This window comes from Asterias amurensis, chromosome 13, assembly GCF_032118995.1.
Source record: "Asterias amurensis chromosome 13, ASM3211899v1".
Lineage (NCBI taxonomy): Eukaryota > Metazoa > Echinodermata > Asteroidea > Forcipulatida > Asteriidae > Asterias > Asterias amurensis.
The window spans coordinates 9,065,722-9,088,458 of record NC_092660.1 but is presented as its reverse complement, the minus strand read 5'-3'; the positions used below and the strand labels follow the sequence as shown (position 1 = coordinate 9,088,458).

Here is a 22,737-nt window from a genome sequence, read left to right as displayed (position 1 = left end):
CAGGCGGTTCGAGGGTGGTCTTCTTCACCGTTGGTCCTTTCCGGTCCGCAGTTATTCAATACCTTGACCTTGGTTTACTAATCACGTTCGCAGTTGGTCTTTTCCATGATTGGGTACCCCCTTCTTACCGAAATTTGTGTCTGTACATTGCTGTCGTAGTTCTTTTAAATGGGGAATTGTTTTCATTCTAAATCGATTTAAAAAAAGGGATTCCTTGAACAAAAATCAGGCATATCTTTAGGATGGCAATTCTAATGTGCAGAAGAAAAGAAATTGAATTCGGTTCGCAGTTGGTCTACATCTTGACCTTGGTTCGTTCGCAGTTGGGTTTTTTTTATGATTGGGTGCCCCCCCCCCCCCCCCCCCCCCCCACTGTTGTCCTTCCCCTTCATCGTTTCGTATAGTATGTTCCCATTGTTCTCAGTCACCGTCATCTATAATTCAGTAATCACATAGCCGCGGCCCTTGACTCTCACGCACGCCGTTAACCAGTCGTCAATCGCGGCGGGCTGTCAGTGCCGAGTGAGCCGCTGAGCAGACTACTTGTGTTTTAGGATTTTGAATTTCAACTCCCAACTAGAGGGGACCAAACTAAAGATGTGGTTCGGTCTTGTGTTGCTTATTGGAGGAGTTCATGCCCTGGTACGAATCGGTGAGTGAAGGTTTCATTTCTGGTTATAACATTGGTAGATCTAATTTGTTTGCGAGTAATGTTGTAATTCTCACTTTGTAATGTATATAGGTTTTCTCGGTCAAATTCGGCAAATGAGCAGCCAATTTCATTTTCATGCGTTCGAATTAAAGCTGTTTTGCATCTCCAGTTGTTACTGCGTTTCAAATTCAGAACTGGGCAATTCAATTTCGTTTTGAGTCGAGTCAAATTCCTTCAGCACTATGTTCAATTTAGCGTATCGTCATTCTTTTTCGTGACAAACACGCCTCAAGAAGCGTCTGCGAATTTGAATGCTGCTTTGATGAATTGTTAAATTCAATGATTATTTTGTTAAGTCGAATGACGCAACATAACATTTGACTAATCCTAAAACGAAATCGAATGACCCTTTTGAGTAGCATTCGATTTCGCGCGAAATAGAATAGCTTGGTGCTTAAATATTGGCTGCTCGTTTACCGAAATTGGCCGGAAAAACCTAAATAATTTGAGCCAACAACAGTTCTTGATTTTAAGTCACCAACATTCATTTTTGCTGGAAGCAATCAGAACGGTCTGTTTCAAACCGGTTTTTTTTAAAGAGATATCTGAACTTCTACAGAAAGAGAAAAAATACACTTGTTGGACGAATGTGTGCGCTTTCAGATAGAAATAAAAGACTTCTGGCTGGAAGTCTTTTATTATTTTATTTAAGTGAGAAATTATCTCTTTCTTTTATTATTTTATTTAAGTGAGAAATTATCTCTTTCTTTTATTATTTTATTTAAGTGAGAAATTATCTCTTTCTAAAAATCTATGCTACTTCAGAGGGAGCCGTTTCTCACTATGTTTTATATTATCAACAGCTCTCCAATGCTCATTACCAAGTCAGTTTTTAAGTTAATTTTTTTTAGTAATTACCAAACGTCTCCTTCCCTTTAAGAAAGCAGTGTGTTAGAAAATTTTGTTTTGTTTTGTTAGTACTAAAATAGTTCTTCTCGCAGAGCGAGTTAAAACTTTGGGCAAAGTTAACAATGCTATTATTTACTTTGGGATTTTATTACTTCAGTCGCTGATATAATTTTAGAATGATGTAGAGCCTATCGTTGCTCTAGACGTACACTTAATTGTTGTATACGTATATTTAATTGCTTTAGACGAACAATTTCATTGCTTTTGACAACTAGCTGACTTAGACGAATAACCGATGCTTTAATTGACGGAAATTATATGTTTTCTCGGTCAAGTACGGCAATTTAGCAGTCAAATTTCATTTTCATTTTCGATTTATAAAGCTGTTTTGCCTCTCAAGTTGTTACTGCGTTTCAAATTAAGAAATCGGCCAGTCAATTCCGTTTTGAGTCTGGATAAATTCCTTTAGCACTCTGTTCAATTTAGCGTATATCAACATTCTTTTTCGTTTCACTCACGCCTCAAGAGAAGCGTGTCTGCGAAATTGAATGCTGCTTTGATGAATTGCTAAACTAAATGATTATTTTGTTAAATCGAATGATGCAACATTACATTTGACTAATCATAAAATGAAATTGAATGACCCTTTTCAGTAGCATTCGATTTCGAGCGAAATAGATTAGCTTGATGGTTAAATTGGCTGCTCATTTTCCGAAATTGACCGAGAAAAGCTATACCATAACGGTTGTTTTGTACGAAATATTATTTTATTTTGTTTTTTAATGCTAGCCAAAGATATCTTTGTTTTAAACAAATACAGATCTTAATTTGTTAAGATCTTATTTTAAGATCTTATTTATTTTAGACGGGCATATCATTGTTTTAGATGGATTATTTCTTTTACTTTAGACGCAACAATTGATTTATATTATACAAAAATATCATAATTTAACGGACGGAGATCATAGTTTTAAGTGAAAGCATGAATCTTTTAGACGGAAATATTACACCAAGATCTGTTTCAAAGCCAGTGGACACTATTGGTAATTACTCAAAATAATTAACATCATAAAACCATACTTGGTAACGAGTTATGGGGAGAGGTTGGTAGTATAAAACATTGAGAGAAACGGCTCCCTCTGAAGTGGAGTAGTTTTCGAGAAAGAAGTATTTTTTCCACGAATTTGATTTCGAGACCTCGGATTAAGATTTTGAGGTCTCGAAATCAAGCATCTGAAAGCACACAACTTCCTATGGCAAGGGTGTTTTTTCTTTCATAGTTATCTCGCAACTTCGACGACCAAATGAGCTCAAATTTTCACAGTTTTTTATTTCATGCATATGTTGAGACACAGTAAGTGAGAAGACTGGTCTTTGACAATTACCAATAGTGTCCAGTGTCTTTGAGGGTAAAACTCTTGATGTGGTTTCAACCCGGTGTCATGACAAAAAGAAGGAAATATCATAAATCAAGTCGGAGATAAATTATATCCGTGTTTCAGACAGAAATATTATTATATGGAAATGTTTGCGGTAACACATGATTTGCGGTAAAACATATAAGAAATATTATTATCTTACACAAAGGTATCAATCTTCTTGGAAAAGATTGATTTCAGTCTGTCGCTTTCTTCGGTTTATCCAGCCACTAAATAACCAGTTCGATTTGGAATGCAATGCAATAACAACCAACAAAATAAAATCTTTAAAGGCATTGTACACATTTGATTGTTTTAATCATATGAATATAATTTACAATAAAGCTAACGTGAGGAAATTTTATTTCAAAAGGTGTCACGTTTTGAGATATCGCCGACACTCATGGCGCGAATATTTCCCTGCAGGTATACACAACCTGAGTAGCGGTACCGCGCGCGGTAATCTTCTTATAATTATTATTCATTTTTTTTGGGAATACTAGTGGGTTCTTTTTCCATAACCGCAGTACTTTGAAGTGAAATGTTCTCAAAATTCATTATACGATCCAAAGTTGCTGAACTTCGTACCACGTAAGTTTGTATTGCCATAATCCAGTCAATACCAAACGTGTACGGGGTCGATTTCACAAAGAGTCAGGACTCGTCCTGACTAAGGACTAGGACTAGAGATATATTGAAAAACGTATGGCTAGTCATAAACTAGAACGAGTAACTCGTTCTAAGACTAGTCTTATGATCTTTGTGAAATCCACCCACTCTTTAATTAAGGTTCTCCACCTTACGACTTCATGATTTTTGTCATTCCATAGAGTTCTTGTCGAAAATTCAGTTTCAAACTGAATCCTTTCTTGCTGTTTTACCTCTTCAGTTGTAACTGCGTTTCAAATTCAGAATTCGGTCATTCAATTTCGTTTTGAGTCGAGTCAAATTCCTTTGGCACTCTGTTTAATATAGCGTACCGTCATTCTTTTTCGTGACACACACGCCTCAAGAAGCGTCTGCGAATTTGAATGTTGCTTTGATGAATTTTTAAAATGAATGATTATTTTGTTAAAGGAACACGTTGCCTTGGATCGGACGAGTTGGTCTATAAAAAGCGTTTGAAACCGTTTGTTATGAAATGTATATGGTTAGAAAGGTGTTTTAAAAGTAGAATATAATGATCCACACAAGTATCACTCAAAATTGCACGGTTTTCTTTGTACGTCGCGAACTATCACGGTCAGCCATTTATGGGAGTCAAAATTTTGACTCCCATAAATGGCCGACCGTGTTATTGGACGAGGTAAAAAGAAAACCACGCAATTTCGAGGCATATTTTTGTAGATCATTGTATTCTACTTTTACATCATCTTTCTAACCATATGCATTTTATAACAAACGGTCACAAAATGCTTTTCAAAGACCAACTCGACCGATCCAAGGCAACGTGTTCCTTTAAATCGAATGACGCAGTATTATACTTGACTAATCATAGAACGAAATCGAACGACCATTTTTAGTAGCATTCGATTTCGCGCGATATAGAATAGCTCAGTGGTTAAATTGGCTGCTCATTTGCCGAAATTGACCAAGAAAACTTATAGTTTGTTTGCTCATTTTGTGTTTTAATTTTACGCCAGTGTAAATCACTCGCAGAAATAATATTATTTCCGTTTGTCTACGTTGAAGCAACTTAGTTTTTACAGAAACCAAGATTAATTTTTAATTTGCTTGTAACTGCTTATTATAGCATTTATACGAAATAAGTTCGGAGGCATCAGAATAATATTCACAAAATTCACGTGAATCATAAACTGCCTTTCATTTTCTTAAAGATGCTATGTCAGATTTTTGGCCCCAAACATTAAAAAATAGATTTTTTGAGTGAATGGTAATTCAAAGAGTATCACCCGCTCTAACGAAAAAAAGTTTAACTTTTACTTTTAATGGTCAGGAACCATGACAAAAATTTAAAACGTTTCTTTTAAAACACATAAGAATTGGTCACGTGATATACTGTCGGGATCCCGACAAAAACTAATTTTAAGCACTTTATTTCACTGCTACTATTAATTGGCGGACTTTTTCGAGCAATGGCTCAAATGAAAATTGTAACTTTCTCGACCCCCATCAAAATACCTATTGAATTTTAAATCAAAATTTTGGGGTCAAATCGGCCAAAAATCTGACATAGCATCTTTAATGTATGTATTAACTTGTTTACTCATTTTGTACAAAATGTTACACCATAATGTGGCGAAATCTGAGCACACTGGCTGAAAGACGTGTTTATTGTAGTTTTTCAGAGGGGGAATACACAATCAACTGATATTGCTGTACAAAATATTGCATGTGTGAAGGTACAACATGAATAATATGATAGCAAACTGCTGCATGCACAATCATTATTATTCTCAAAAGACAAATCGATATCAACTCATCGATTATTATTATTTGAGTCAACCTCGAGCCAGTCACCTTTTTTTGTTGGCTGCCGTGCCGTGGCAGGCTGCTAAACGAACCGAAGAAGTTTTTCCTATACCTCACACCCTTGCAGACAATTTTCACGGTCAGAAAATATCAGGGGACGTCTCTGTCGTCGTTTCACTATACCATCCCCTCCTTCTCTCCCTCCGGTCTCTTAACGAGTCGTTCAAATTCAGGGCTGAGTTTCATGCAGCTGCTTAAGCAGAAAAAAACAACTGAGCACAACCAAAATTATGCTTACCAGAAGAAGGTAACCAGCCAAACTATCAATGCACAATGTATCCTGCTCATTTCTGCTAAGCAGAACATTGTTAAGTAATTTCCGCTTAAGCGACGCAATGAAATTGGGCCCCACAGATCACAACAGTCGTCATGTCACTGTTTTTTTTTCATTTGATTTGTTTAAATTCAAAACAAGTTTCCGTGTATTTCTTTACTTATCGTCAGTTTTTATCTTTTATTTTGCTATTGCGTGTGTTTTCTTCTTTGTCTTTACGTAAATGTGTCAGCCCAAAGACATTGCAAATGTCTAGCTTGCAGTTGCTAATGAATAGTATGAATAGTTACTTTTGTTTTAACCTTGACAGCCCCTGTACAACTTGTAGCTATTGTGCATGTCTAAAGATTTAAAATAAATAAATAAATAAATAAATAAAAATAAAAATAAATAAATAAACGAATCATGCATTATAGGCCTATGACAGAAGTACTAAATATTGATGAAACTTTAAAAAGCTCCGTAATCAAGTTATAGGTAATATCATTATTCGTCAGAAGTTGTCCCGGCCACTTTCTGCCAAGAGGATCTATTTTACGTTCATGCGTTCAAAAGCCGTCATTCAATTTTTAAAATGTTGAAGCATGCGAATGTATATAGCGTTATTTATACTCGATTAAACTTATACAAGGCGGTTTTGTTATCAACCATGACGTGATGAAATCGGCATTAAAATTAGAAGAGTTAAGGCGCAACTAGAGATTTGTGTGAAAAGCTGCTGAGTTATGATGTTGGGTTTTATTTATTATTTTGGTGCATCCCAACATTATGTACAAAACAACTAATCTGTGAAAACTTTCACTCAATTTGGTCTTCGAAGTTGTAAAAAAATTAATGAAAGAAAAACCACCCTTAATGCACAAACTCGGTGCTTTCAGATTCCTGAGAAAGGGTTCAAGTGTTGTAGAAAAAAGCGTGAAAATCACACAGAGCAATGCTATCAGGAGACTCTCGTAAAATATTGCGTTGTACATGGCGAAATAATGTTCCGGAGACGTAAAGTATTTTTCGTGACATTGTTTTTCTCATTTCTCGAAAACTACAGCAGCTTAGCAAGTAATAGTTTAAAGCCATTGGACAATTTCAGTAAACAGTATTGTCCAAAGGCCCACACGTGTATCACAACTTATATATGAAATAACAAACCTGTGAAAATTTAGGCTCAATCGGTCATCGGAGTCGGGAGAAAATAACGGGAAAACCCACCCTTGTTTTTGCAGTTTCGCCGTCATAAATCCGTAATTCTCGATGTCGAGAATTGATAATTGTTTCAATGTTTTCTCAAAAAGTAAAGCATTTCGTGGAATAATATTTAAAGACAAGTCTTTTACACATACCTTCTGTAAACCCTGTGAGTTATTTGTAAATCTGTGAACTTTTTTTTTCTGTTCCGAAAGTGTATAAGGGAAGCTTTCTACTTTCATTATCTTCAAACCGTGTATAGTTTAGTCATATATATGTTTCAATTCAGCTGATGTTACGGAGTGCTTCAACACAAATTAAATATCGAATGGTGGTCAGGAAATATATAATAAGTCTTGACATAAATATCGTCACCTTGCGAAGGACAAAGCAGCCGAGGAACTGATTTGTCCTTCATACCCGACAAAGAGGTAATCGGGAATGAAGAAACATCTTAAGATTAAATATAGAAAGATGCGGTTCGGGTTCGAGGTCCAATTGTCGTGAATTCCAACAAACCTTTGGCATAGAATTAGAAAATATATATTCGGGTCTTTTTACCATGCAGGAACACAGTCAGTGAAAAGTTATGTCATGTAAGAAATTCCCGACGGAATATTGGGTCGTGATGAATAAAAAGTAGTACTTACTTTTACTTGAAAATTTCAAGTATTTACTACCATCCATATGAATAAAAGGAAGTAAAAACTGTTACTTAAAAGTATTTACTAAAATGCTAAAAGTATCTACTTTTACCAAAAAGTAAATTCTTTTAATTTTTGCACTTACTTACTTCCATATGAATAAAACGGAGAATATACTACAAAATGCAATTAAATACTAGTGATTTTTCAAGGTAGCTCCAGAGCTACCTTGGGCACAGAAGTAAAAGGCTCGTCCGAAGAAATGACAGTGTTTATGAATGTTCCTCATAGGATAAATGTTTTAGTCCAAAGGAAAGACATCACTGAAATATTAAATAGACACATACACAGTGTTTCACAACAGAAATAATACACACAAACTCAAACTGCTTTTAATCAAACTTGTTTATGTATGCTGAGAATAAAATAAAACCGTTTGTAAAAAATCCGTTTTGCATCATTACAGTAAGCTTTTTAAAAAGATATAAAGAATTTTTCAACTCAGAAATTAATGCCTCGATCATTAAGGCTTATTGTTCATAAAATCAGAAGAAGTAATTTTTTAAACAATTAAATGCGTTTCAATAGAATGTTGTTCGTGTTATTATTAAAACTTTTAAATTTAAGTTAAATAGCTATGCTCATATCCAGCTCTCATCTTCTCTATACAGCGCTGTCATGCTCCACTCCAAGTTTCAAAAGCTTAACAAAAACGTTTTTATTCTGTGTGTCCAGATGAGTCGTCTTCATCAAAATGTTGTCGGAATAAAAACCTCATGGCTGACTTGAAGATTTCTATGTTTCTGTTAAATCAAATGCCGCTTTGGCTGTGGTGTGTGAGTGCGTACGTAGACGTGAATGGGAGTTGTAATACAAAGGAAACCTTTTGTTAAGAGCCATTCAGCCATGGTATATCAGAAGTATTTACTCCAAAGCATAAAGTGAATACTTTGCAGTAAAAGAATAGGTTTATTCATACGGAATTCAGAAGATGCTTTTACTGAATGCTTCTACTTGGAAGTTTATGCTTTTACTTTTTGCTAGTACTTGTCAGTAAATACTACTTTTTATTCATACGACCCAATAATCTTCGTTTGGTAAATCTAAAAACTTATTGTTACACAATCCTAGCAGTGGTAAAAGCCGAAGCATAAAATATATTGTAATGATATTTTTTTGTCTCTTGACCCAGACAATTTGGAACTTCTGTCCGAAGATTTTAAATTAAATAAAAACAAATAAATGTTGTTCCGGCGAAAACAACTTAAAATCTATTTTATAATTAAATAAATCGACAAATGTGTCTTTACACTTTTTGTAAACATATTTTCCATTTTCCCCATAGCCTTTTAGCCTGATCCTCATTCACTAAATAATTACTTTTTTACCCCACCTCCCTACCCTTGATGTTGTCCTTTGTGTTTCCATCTTCTTGCGTGTGGTCAAGCCAGTCCCTTCCCTTCACCCCCCCCCCCCTTGTCCCCTATTAATTGTTTACCCCTTGCTTTTTTTATGCTTTCTAACCCCATTTATGAATTTCCACTTCACTGCTCATGTTTCACTTAGTTACCTGTTCATGTTTGTTGTGTTGTCATTTAGCATTCGAGAAAGACTCTGCTAGGGTCGAAACGTCAGGCCATTAATAATTTTTTTGCATATTTCATTTTAAAGACAAAGTATACACTGATCTGCGGCAAAACCTTCTCATGTATCTAAAGTATATATTTTTTATCAATAGGGCAGAGCATTTTTTTTACTCCTCCGAGTAAATGGTTAGGTACCTCAGTTATTGATGTACCATAGGTACTAAAAAAACAGAAAAGCGATGACAATAAAACAAAAACCGATAACACACAATACAAAAGTATCGAGTTAACCTTGATACAAGTATTGTGTTACAAAGCTAATTTATATAATTTGTGATGAGTTTACGTTTGGCGAAATGTAAACAATATCAGTGGCAATAAAAACTCGATTTGGTAAGCAGAACGATGTTGACCGAGAAGTCAGTCCATTTTTTTGCTAAGACCACAAACATTGATTAAAACAAAACAGCAGTAAAGACCCCACCTGCCATTTGGCGACAAAGTGAAGTTGTCCCTCGCGAAATTAGATTAAAAAGCTACAACTGGAAGCGTGCTGACCTTCCGTCTATTCCTGCCATAGTCTTCATTCAATGTTGTATAAAGCAATAATTGCACTAATTCAATCAAATTCATCCAGGAACAGGAAGTCAAGAAAAGAGACAAGAGAAGAAAATAATGAAATTGAAGTATCACCTTCTCTTTCCACCACGCCTTAATTTCTTGAGAACATGTTTGGTTTTCCAGACCGTGGTATCCGCTATGACGTCACAGTGGGTGCCATAAGCTACAGTCGTTACATGTACCAACGTTGTTATTTGATTAGTCTCGTAATAGCAACGTTTTTTTGGCTCTGCGAGCAAGGTTTTTCAGAAATGCTTTACCTTGTCGGATTGTCACCGATTCTCCAGAAAATCTATGTTTTAACAATCCTCCATCACTTCCCGCAAAAACATCGCACCCCGATATAAGAACAAGGTCATTGTTGGCCCAGATATGGGGTAGGCCCGGATCGGAGCACGGGACAAACTTTCCGCACGTCATCAGGAGTCGAGGGCAAGGGTGACAAAAAAATACTTCAGCCCTTCTCTTCAGATAAAAGTTTCAGGGCTGAATCTGCGATAATTCCGTACCGTACGAACTTCGTTTTTGCTTGTACTCATTTCCTTTTACTTTATTCTGGTTGTAAAGACAATTACTCAGATGGAGAAAAGAAAAGGAAGGAAAAGTTTTAGTCCGAAGGCACTGGACACTATTGGTAATTACTCAAAATAAATGTTAGCTTAAAGACACTAGACACTATTGGTAACTTGGTGTAGCTCAACATATGCATACAATAACAAATCTGTGAAAATTTGAGCTCAATCGGCCGTTGAAGTTGCGAGATATATAAATGAAAGAAAAAACACCCTTGTTAACCATGGTCACACGAAGTTGTGTGCTTTCAGATGCTTGATTTCGAGACCTCAAATTCTAAATTTGAAGTCTCGAAATCAAATTCGTGGAAAATTACTTTCTTCTCGAAAACTAATTCACTTCGGAGGGAGCTGTTTCTCACAATGTTTTATAATATTATCAACCTCTCCCCATTACTCGTAATCAAGAAAGGTTTTATGATAATAATTATTTTGAGTAATTACCAATAGTGTCCTCTGCCTTTAAAAACTTTCTTGATAACGAGCAACGGAAAGCTGTTGGTAGTATAAAACACTGTGAGAATCTGCTCCCTCTACAGTAATTAGTTTTTGAGAAAGAAGTAATTTCTCACTCAAATGCAAGGCATCTGAAAGCACACAATTTGTGCGACAATGGTGTTTTTCTTTTCTTACATTATTCTCCCGCAACTTCGACGACCAATTGAGTTCAAATTTTCATAGGTTTGTTATGTTATGTGTTTGTTGAGATACACCAAGTGAGAAGACGGGTCTTTGACAGTTACCAAAGGTGTCCATAGTGTCTTTAAAGGCAGTGGATACTGTTGGTAATTACTCAAAATAAATATTGGCATAAAACCTTTCTTGGTGACGAGTAATGGGAAGAGGTTGATGGTATAAAACATTGTGAGAAACGGCTCCCTCTGAAGTGCCATAGTTTTCGAGAAAGAAGTATTTTTCCACGATTTTGATTTCGAGACCCCAAGTTTAGAACTTGAGGTCACGAAATCAACCATCTAAACGCACACAACTTCGTGTGACAAGGGTTATTTTTTCTTTCATTATTATCTCGCAAGTACTATGACCGATTGAGCTCAAATTTTCACAGGTTTGTTATTTTATGCTTATGTTGAGATACACTAACTGTGAAGGCTAGTCTTTGATAATTACCAATAGTGTCCACTGCCTTTAAGATGTGTGATGAAAAACTCTAGATAATTGTTCCAGGGAAAACCACGCACAGTCAGGCTTGATGAGCACCCAATCCACACATAGTGTCCCTTGGCGTGGTTCGAACCGGGGTCCAGAGGTGGAAGGTAAGGAAAGGCACCACTACGCCAACCCGACAATTCGAATTTAACTGAACCGTGTACTTCTTGAAACCTAAGGAAATTCGAGAAAATTTTCTGTTTATTTGAAACTTTGCATTGAGGACGTATACCTATAAAGATAGGCTTGCGGTAGCACCATGTGAACATCTCTTTTGATAGTGTTGGTACTAAAAATAACCTGTGGTTAACCATGGGTTAACGAATTAACGTTTCGATCAGTATGCTCTGATCGTCTTCAGGATAATTCATTCACTCAAACTTACATTTATTTCCATACTTCATGAAAACAGAGAACAAACAATTTTTGTTTTTGTTTTTTTAAAGGAATAACCAATAAACAAAGCTATTTAATGAGGCAGAGAGAAAGAAAACAAATCAGAGTGTGGAGGCATCATCTGAAAGCCGAGGCTTATGTAGGTATGCCTGGGGACAGACAAATGCTAACACTCTGTCTTGTTTATAACATCTCTTTAAGAATGTTCCCTCAGATGTACGGATTATTTATGAAAAATTTGAGCGATTGTTCTTTCAGGCAATACAAAGACACGGGTTATTTTTTATTTTCTTTATTTTACAAAATAAAATTTCCCATCGGGATAATAAAGTGAAATGTAATATACTAAGATTGACCCCCATCGATTTGGGGAGTAAAGTACGTATATAATTACCAGTTCACAGCATGAAACATTATACCTATGTCGCTACCACTGTAAATATCAAAACACCTCCATTATACTCGGTGATTTTCATTAATTTCAAGTTTAAAAAAGGAACAACAAAGCGAGCGTCGTTTGTCTTGTCATTAAACTCTCAACTCATTTCTCTTTAACTGATAATTACATGAAATATAATCGTATTGGGAAAACAAAACACCAAGTAATTGAATCTGAGCAGGGGACGGTACGGTATAATCAGGTTTCACGGCACGTCATTAAAAATTAAATTGCTCTTTATTAACTGCCCAACGGGATAATTGTTTTTGATTAGTGTTGTTTTTTTTCAGTCAATGTGCCGCAAAGGTCGTTCTTTCTTATGGCAGTTTTTTGGGGGTTTTCAACCTTGGGAGAAAAAAAACATCTTTGGTAAACGACGGAAGTAGTAAGTTTTTATTAATTGACCTGAAATGTGATTGGTCGCAATTGTGCGTGAAGGGCGTTGTGAAGCGGAGACGGCCAGGCTTCCTGGGCCGTGTAATTCATACAATGCGCCCGTGACTTTCAGTCAGTGAACGCCTCATTACTCTCTTCTCTGCCAATTGCCATATTTCCTCCCTTCTTCCTGAAGGGTCCAGCTTTTAATTTATCACCTAGGCGGGAAAAAAATGCAAAAAATAGGTGAATATTTGGCTTAGGCCAAAGCTGACATGGAGCCAGTTTATATAACAGTGTTTCTTTAACGGCATTGTTGGTGTCTGGTAACCTTCATGCGTCAAGCAAGGGTTGTTTTTACGTGCTTAGTGTTACGGCATGGTTTTAACTGCTTAGCGCACTTTTAAGAAGGTAGGCCTACTCAGACAGTTGTTTGACAATGTCAGTCTCTGCAGTTGATTCGGATTGTACACTGTACACGTTTGGTAATTGTCAAAGACCAGTGTTCTCACTTGGCGTATCCCATCATAAGCATCAAATAACAAGCCTGTGAAAATTTGGGCTCAATTTGTCATCGAAGTTGCGAGAAAATGATGAAAGAAAAAAACCACCCTTTTTGGACGAATTTGTGTGTTTTCAGATAGGAATAAAAGACTAGCTAGAAGTCTTTTATTATTTTAGTGAGAAATTACCTCTTTCTCAAAAACTACGTTACTTCAGAGGGAGCCGTTTCGTTACCAAGTCAGTTTTTAAGTTAATGTATGATTCAGTAATTACCAAACGTGTACCTTCCCTTTAACAAAACAAAAACTGTAGTTAGTGATCGGTTAATTACTGGGCCTTTAGGAAGCAGAAAAACTACCATGGGCAGCGCGCCGTATCGATACCTCGAGCAAGGCATGCTGGGAAAAAATGGCGCAGTGAGATCGATCACCCCTGGGAACGAAGTTGGAAAAACACCAACTAACAGGGACCATTACTTCCGCTTAACACAGACAAGTTTTCATTGCAAATTTCACAGTTTAGCCCATAAATTTAATTAGGTGTAATATTTGCGACACGAACAGTAGAAGCACTGTTGTTCTTGAGATGCTTTCAAATTGTGGCGAAAGTTTTGTTTGCTGAAGTGGAATAAACTCTTGAAAGTAGGAAAGGTTATACTCTTCTGTAGCCACGTTGCCGTTTCATTTAACATCTAAGAATTAACCGACCTTAACAATTAGAACACAGCGACTAATATATCCCTTCCGACTTTGTGAATTCATTTTCTTACCGTACTCGTATACCTTTAAAGGAGCAATTGGTAAGAACAAAACTCGTCTAAGATCAAAGACTGACATAAAAATTACACAAGGTCTATTGATGATGATTAAAAAACATCCCTTGAAATATTTCTGTCTGAAATGTCATATTGATGAAATAATGAGAAATAAATAAAACTAGTTCCCGTTTGGAGTTAATCGCTAGCTCAGTGAGCGTTTTATTATTATTATTTTGTTTAATCGATGTCATGCTAAATGTGTAATCGGTTTTTCATTATTTTCGCGGCCGATCGATCTCAAACTTCTACTGGTTTGTCAGTTTATGTGCATGTGTTTGGTGGATTACATGAAGTGCTTACAATACCAGCAACTTTTTTTGTAAGCAAAAAACATGTCATGTTCCTTTAAAGAACAGGCTAATTACTGAATTACTGGACTGGAGGTTATACATATATAGTTCTGTTCTTAATGCTGTCTCTATGGTCACCGCGGATGAACAATGGCAATAAGATAGGGCACTTAATGAAACAAAATAGGTCAATTGACTCATTTTGAGGCCCTGGTAATAGTATTCAGCAAAAAAATTGCATTTATTGGTAGTAAATTTACTGTATCGAGTTGAACGTTTCAAAAGCTTTTAATGGGATTTTTTTTATGACGCGTTCATTGTCAAACAATAATCATTATGGTAGAACTATGACTCAATCGTGTAGTCGGCACTGCTAGCTTTATTATTGGTCGTGAGCTTCCTGCTTTGGATAAACTTTATGCTGCACGGGTTCTGAAGAAATCTAGATGTATTATTTTAGATGAATTTCACCCTGCGAATAGTTTGTTTGAACTAATGAGATCAGATAAGCGATATAGAGCGATCAGAGCCGACTCCAACCGTACTCGCAATAGTTGTTATCCCAGTGCAATAAGGTTACAAATGTGTGTTTTTTTGGTTGTTTTTTTTTTTTTTTTTTTGGGGGGGGGGGTTGCAATTTTGTAACTGTTATTGTCTCTCTGCATAATGTGCGCATGCTGTTTATTTGTTCGTTATTGTATGCCTATGTGGTTTTAGGGTTTTCTGTTTTTTTTGTAATTTTTGATTGTTAATATTTTTAGACTCGCAAGCCGAAGTGAATTTCACTGTATATGTATTTATATGTGTGACAATAAACAATTGAATTGAATTGAATCATAAAGTCGTGAAAAGGAGGAATCTTTTTGTTTATTTGAGAATATTAAATACTGCAACAGTTATAGGGCATTTACCTTCATTGTTTCGTTCGACTTGTTTTCTTTATGTAGCTACTTTCTGAGTCTGAATTATTAATCGACAAAGCATATTGATGGAATGAACCTCACAAACTTTTTCTATATAGAAAAGACAATGAAGACATTTCAGTTTCAGATGTTTACGGAAAACCCCTGTAGGGGGGAAAACCCACGCAGTCAGGTTAGGACTGAAAACCCAAATTCACATGTTATCGTTATCGCTGCAGTGGGACTGGGCCTTTATGCTTTGGTCCGGGAATCGAACCGGGTCTGGGAATCGAACCGTGGTCCGGAATCGAGCCGGGGTCCGCAGGGGGGTAAAAAGCAGAGGGGAACCACCGTTTTGACTTCTCGTTTGAGCGTGTGTGCTTAACGTCACGTAATGAAATGGATCACCTTAACATTGAATTTCATTTGGTGTGAGCCTGCGACAAAAACAAATAATACCAGCTGGTTTTGAGAAATTCGCGCCGTTGCCCATTTCGACAAACATTGACACTGTCGATTCGTAGACCATAATTAAGTCCGCACTACTGCATGGCTGAAAGAAGATCCTCACGCATATTTGATCCGAAAATACAATTAAAAATCGTGTGTCGACGAAACTGTTTATCTTAAACGGCCCCTTCGATAACCCGTGAACAATAAATATACCTCTAATAATAATAATACGTTTGATGTTAAAGGCACTGGACACATTTGGAATATGTCAAATATCAGGATTCTCACTTCTCATATCTGTGAAATGTTGACTCAATTGGTCAACGAAGTTGCATCGAAGTTGCACAGATTTGTGTGCTTTCAGATGTCCAATAAAAGGCTTTAGACCCGAAGTCTTTTAAAGATGCTATGTCAGATTGTTTGCCCATTTGACCCCCAAAATTTGATTTAAAATTCAATAGGTAATTTTATGGGGGTCGAGAAAGTTTTTGCCGGGATCCCGACAATATATCACGTGACCAATTCTTATGTGTTTTATAAGAAACGTTTTAAATTTTGTTCATGGTTCCTGAGCATTAAAAGTAAAAGTTAATTTTTTTTTTAGAGCGGGTGATACTCTTTGAAATAGCATTCACTCAAAAAAAAAATCTATTTTTTTAATGTTTGGGAAAAAAAGTGACATAGCATCTTTAATATTTGAGTGAGAAATTACCTCGTTTCTCACAGTGTGGTATACCATCAATAGCTCTCCATTGCTCACTACCGGGTAAGTTTTTATGCTAACAATTATTTTGAGTAATTACCAATAGTGTCCAGTGCCTTTAAGTCTTATGGGGCATATTTGTTATTTATGGTGGCCCTGACGGGATATCGAATAGAAGTATTGACGTCAATACACAATACACAATTCACGACTTCTGCCCCAAGTAGTGAATAATAGTGATGCCTTTATATAGATTTACGAATTGTGCAATATTTACCCCGTAAAAGGGATAACGGTCTTTGTACATTCTGCCAATTAGAGAGTTTATTTTGTAGATGCAAGTTTTCAACTATGTTTTGAAACCCATTTTGGGATTGGATAAGGAGTACTCTTAATATTAACATTCGCTTAGACAATGAGGCTATCCTTTTTGGTATTACAAAAAAATATTGGAGTGCTCTTAATCTGATCCTTCTTTTGCGTCGTTTCCATATCTATAAAATGAAAATTAGTGAGAATAGACCCTCCCTTGCACTATTAAAACTGGATTTAAAACTTTATTATACTTTGGATAAATACATCTCCATCACCAATGATTTAACTGTTAATTTTCACAAAAATGGGACTCTTTCAAACTATTGGTTCAAGGTTAACATCGTATTTTGTGTTTTGTTTATTTTTTTGCTGTTAATGTTACGTATTTTCAGCGTGTTTGTAATTATGAGGAGTGGTCTTAAGTGTGAATAAAAAAAAATCCTCCGTGAAAACAAATAAAAAAATAAATAAATATCTAGCCCTTTTGTGCGGCAGTTTCACGGGCGCTATCAAGGTACTTATACCCCGAATGCCACTCGTCAAACTTGTGTAAGTACCAGGGCCAAATTTCATAAAGTTGTTAAGCAGGAAATACTACACTAAACAAAAACGTGGGTAGGGCACCTGTCACAACAATATAAATTTCAAAGTTTTTTTAGCTGGAGACAAGCTTTTGCAAAGCAAAATACAGGGATGAGATTATTCAGTGTTTTTGCTGAATTCAGTCTTTTTATGTCAGCCTGGTGAAGAAAATCAGACACTATATGTTTTCACAAACAAAGCAATCCTGCTCATTTGTCTACTTTTATGGTGCTTTTAATACTGTTTCCGAAGGCTCCTTAACAGTAGAAATGGCATCATTCCAACATACCTTTTGTATCCAAGTTTCAGTCGTTACTAATGACTCTCACCCCTGAAAATACTGCCCTGTGCTAGAAAGTTGTCGTGCTTACGGGCTGTATGACATAATAGTGCCCAGCTCTCTTTAAAATGTGTAAAAGTCAGTTAATAGTCAGTTGTGCGATTGTCGCGGAACTCAAAAACAAAACGGCGCTAAAAATCATTCAAAGTTGATCATTGTGCGACCGACTATAAACCGGCCTTAACACTAGTTTGCTTTTTGACAAAACAAGTGGCACCGCTTTCTCTTTTTGTCTGCATGCCGCGTTTGTCCCCCCCCCCCCCCCTCAGCGTCTGCAGCAATTTCGTCGCGCTGTAGACTTCAGAAAAAGCCAGACTTATGAGAAACTCGTTCGAGTAATAAATCGGATCAAACTGCATTTTCCTCTCTCGAGATTTGAGTCCCTTTTCGTGACCGTGTGGGCAGATGTAGTCGGTGTCTTTGTTTTGTCAACATCCATTTAGCCGGCGATCTTCTGATGGTATCTCCGAATTGGCTGGTACTGTGCTGTGCGGTCCCGTGTGCGACTTGACAAGAGAGCATGTTCCATTTAAAACAAATGTGTTATTTGCATGACATGATTCTGAGCACGAACTGTGAGTTTGTCTTTTTCTGCATAGGAATAAGGGAATTTTTTGTTTACCTTGGACAAAGAGAAGTTTGTTCTTTGTTTTAGTCATTTCAATTGTTCTTCCAGAGACCTTGTTCTTTTTATAGTCAAACCTCGCTCTACCCATATTGAGTTAAGTCAAACGTGGCTCTTCCAAGAGTCGAATGTGGCTCTTTTAAGAGTCAACCCCTCGTGCGTTCCAAAGTCAACCGTTATCTTTGCTAAGTTGCCAATTATATATATTTCCAAAGTGCTGCCTTGGCCCTCTAGGTAGCCAGTTTAAACGCTTTTTTTACGACTTGTCACTCACAGATACCTTCTATAGCGTCCGTAATTGATGTTCGGCACCGGTAATGATACTAAATTAGGTCTCTGTGATTCTGTACCACGTACGCAAGGAGCAGGCGTTACAAACGGTGTCGCCGAGAACAATAGACGTTATGAGATCAATAATCATTACACCTACGTAACGTCCGCACAAGGTTTTATTGATACCTTAAAAAACACTGGTTCTCGCACACTGTCTCTTATAACAACTTTCACTGAGAATTTGAAAGGTTTTTAGGGTGTGCTTATAACAGTATCATGACAACATAAATATTTACAGATGGGAGTTCAATTTTAATCTATTATAAAACTGGTTATTGTGGACAAGTTTCACTGAAATACTTCTGGTTAAAATGCAAAAAAAAATGAGAAATGAGTAAAACACAGTTTTGATGTCGTACGTGAGACCAAAAACTCGATTTATAAAAAAAAAAAACATACAAACATCTAAGGGGATTTTCAATATATTTTCACGTGACTGATGACTGATTTACCTTACTTTTTCACATTGGTGATATGTTGTGCATACTTAACATGAAGTAAAGTTTGGATACTAGTCTTTGCAATTACAAATGAAACTTGTATATTGTTTCTTTATTACAAAATTTAATTTGTATTATTTTTTAGTAAACTGTGTTTTTGTGAGTGTGTACAAATTAAATTTCCCCAATATGAGTGCGATTTACTGTTCTTTTAGGTCCAGCCATTGTTCTTTTTTAGAGTGTGTCAACTTAATGAATCTTTTTTTCTGTTTTTATCTTTTGTCTGGTAATAGTTTCAGCCATGGAGGACCCAAACAGTGTGTACTGCGTCATTAATCCATGTCAGCACAATGGTACATGCATCAACATGCTTCGTAAGTAGAAAATAACAAATCGTATACTTGTTGTTTTACTTTAAAACAAAATTTCTTTTGTTTGCAAGTCGTCAGACACACAATGTCTGAACGCTCCGTGTGGGCTGCAACAAGCTGTGTAGTCCATATATAGACAATATTTTATGGAGATTGCACTGTCCAATTCTTATCAACTTTTGATATATGATGAAAGGGGTCACATCTCAAAACTTGTCCAGATTTTATTTTCATAACTCTTGATTTTATGTGGAAATTATGACACAAAACGTCAACTTTCTCAAAGGACCAGTGTAGTATCTTGCCTGCCAGAATACTGAAATAATGAACAAGGTCACACTCATTGCAAACAAAGTTAACATGGTCTATACGGTTGATGGCGTGTGTATCATCTATCAGAAGCCTGGCTGGTAGAGCAGAAAGCATTACCTCCGCAAATGTACTATTCAGACTGCGGTTATAATGATGGGCTCTGAAGGAAGAGAAGGAGCTCAAACGAAGGGACTTCAAAAGTCGAACCCGTGGTACCGCGGTCGTTTAACGACCCCTCGTAATCACCCACATACCTTATACAGACAATGAGCGACCTGGCGCATGTGAGTTTGCGCGTGCGCACTGTGTTCTTCACTCAACTATGGTGCCGTATTTCGTATGGATATAATACAGAAAAAAACAACTTTTTGAGACCTGATAAAATATGTGTACACTTGTGCCCACCAAATCGAAAAACACAATTGAATACCAACCACCCTTGTGTGCTAATACCCAAATTTTGAACCACCACTAGCTAGTGACCGGAAAGTCACAATTAAGAAATGTAAAAATATGCCATGATGTTTCCGTGAAACACCACAAACGGTAAATGAAAACGTGTACATTCACAATTCTTGTCTCCAATGATTCAACTTTACAAGCAGGCAAGAGTGCAGACTGGCGGTACCACACGTTCTGTACAAAGAGATTTAACCCCGCTCGTTAATCGGCCGTCCAGCTGGAGGTCCCCTATCTTTTTCCACTGGCCAGACAGGGGCATTGTCAGAGTATTCTTTTGTTACGCTGCGGCTTTGCGGGTCGTTCGAGCTCCTTCTCTTCCTTCCTCCATGGTGAAATTGAGTTACAAGGGGGGGGGGGCGGGGCGCATACATTTAATTGTTTGAGTTATAGTCATTGCTGAAAAGACCATACAACAAGCTTCGTTTTTTTATATCATATGCTCTTTGTTCTAAAGATATTACCTTGTCATAATCCGAAAATGACTCGTAGCCCTAATAGAGGAAAAGCCTATTAAAATATTCAAATAATTATTGTAAAGGAAGCACAGTATACACAATATTGAAACAAAAGAGTCAGAAATACATGTTTTAGTCATCTCTATCGAGAAAAAAACATTCCCAAGCCTAAGCCCAAATCCCAACCAAAGCCTTAGCCCATACCCAAGCCTAAGCTCAAGCCCATCCCCACCAAAGCCCATACCCAAGCCTAAGCTCAAGCCCATCCCACCAAAGCCTTAGCCCAAACCCAAGCCTAAGCTAAAGCCCATCCCCACCAAAGCCTTAGCCAATACCCAAGCCTAAGCTCAAGCCAATCCCCACCAAAGCCTTAGCCTATGCCCAAGCCTAAGCTCAAGCCAATCCCCACCAAAGCCTTAGCCAATACCCAAGCCTAAGCTCAAGCCCATCCCCACCAAAGCCTTAGCCCAAACCCAAGCCTAAGCTCAAGCCCATCCCCACCAAAGCCTTAGCCCAAACCCAAGTCTAAGCTCAAGCCCATCCCCACCAAAGCCTTAGCCCAAACCCAAGCCTAAGCTCAAGCCCATCCCCAACAAAGCCTTAGCCCAAACCCAAGCCTAAGCTCAAGCCCATCCCCACCAAAGCCTTAGCCAATACCCAAGCCAAAACCCAAGCCGTGGTTTCGAAAGTGGCCAATTAGTATCGTATCAAATCATCACGAGGTTCATCACACTTTGGATGTAATTAGGGGAACTCAACATTCTGTGTTATTTTTTGCTCGAACAGGGAATTGTTTTCCACGAAGACCAAGATGACTGCCCCCGCTCAGAACCCTTGCCCTACCCTCTACTTCTCTGTGAGATTGAAACCATGGATGGATCAATACAGCAACAACCCCTACAAATTATCATACCCCCCCCCCCACCCATCCCAAGAAAATGTCTAGAAGCGCCAGCACGCGATATCATGCCCAGATTACCCGGATAAGCCAAGGCTGTGATCAAACTTAAAGATTGGTTTACTGACGAACAAACATACAATACTATTTCTTGATAAAGATGGAAACTGGAATTCTGTGCAAAAAAAATAATGTTTTGTCATGCCTACAAAATTTGACAGATGTCCACCTTCCCAAGGCCATGAGCCCTGGATGTTTCGTTATTTTCGATTGAATTAAATGCTCACTGAGCGATAAACTCCAAACGCGAAATTAGATTATTTATTTCTCATTAAATATGAAATTTCAGACAGAAATATCTCAAGGGATGTTTTCTACTATCATCATAGACTGTGTAAGTTTTGTTTCTTACCAATTTGGTAACGTTCCTTTAAATAATCACGTTAAAAGACGTGAATATTGCTTACCAAAATGCATCATGGGCGCATTTTTGCTAGATATCGCCGAAAATCAGGAGCATACTACACATATGAAGAATAGTCCCTTAAAGCCATTGGACACTTTCGGTAAACAGTATTGTCCAAGGCCCACACTTCGTGTATCACAACTTAGATATAAAATAACAAACCTGTGAAAATTTAGGCTCAATCGGTCATCGGAGTCGGGAGAAAAAAACGAGAAAACCCACCCTTGTTTCCGCACCTTTCGCCGTGTCATGATATGTGTTTAAAATAAATCCGTAATTCTCGATATCGCGAATTGATATTGTTTTAATGTTTTCTCAAAAAGTAAAGCATTTCATGGAATAATGTTTCAAGAAAAGTCGTTCACCCTTATTTTCTGTAAACTCTGTAAGTAATTTGTAAATCTGTGAACTTTTGATTTTTTTGTTTCTGTTCCAAAAATGTCTAATGGCTTTAAAGGAAAACACAATCTGACATAGGATATTGACAGTAACGCGTCTCAGTTTCAAAACCTTCAAATGAATGTTCTATGGCCACTCAGTAAATAAGACGTACGAAAAGGGGGTCTGACAACTCAGCAAAAAAATAACACCTTCAATTTGGTATTTTTTCCACCTGCCCTTTTCTCATCTAAACGTTAAGGCTACTCCTGCTTCCTGATCAATCTTGCAAGTGATTTTTTTACATGGAAAATGCTTTTGTAAATTAAAAGATGTTATGATTTCAGCTGTGTTTTGTCTTTT

The 22,737-nt window shown here is 37.0% G+C and overlaps 1 protein-coding gene across 1 annotated transcript in view; it reads left to right on the top strand.

Moving 5' to 3' along the window:
- Positions 1–526: 526 nt before the first annotated feature.
- LOC139946430 (latrophilin-like protein LAT-2) overlaps positions 527–22,737 on the top strand; it is a 67,069-nt gene continuing 44,858 nt past the window's right edge. Inside the window, exons 1-2 of the mRNA XM_071944077.1 lie at positions 527–652; positions 19,326–19,406. Coding sequence (XP_071800178.1) covers positions 598–652; positions 19,326–19,406 — 136 coding nt within the window. The 5' untranslated portion in view covers positions 527–597. The remainder of the gene's footprint in view (positions 653–19,325; positions 19,407–22,737) is intronic.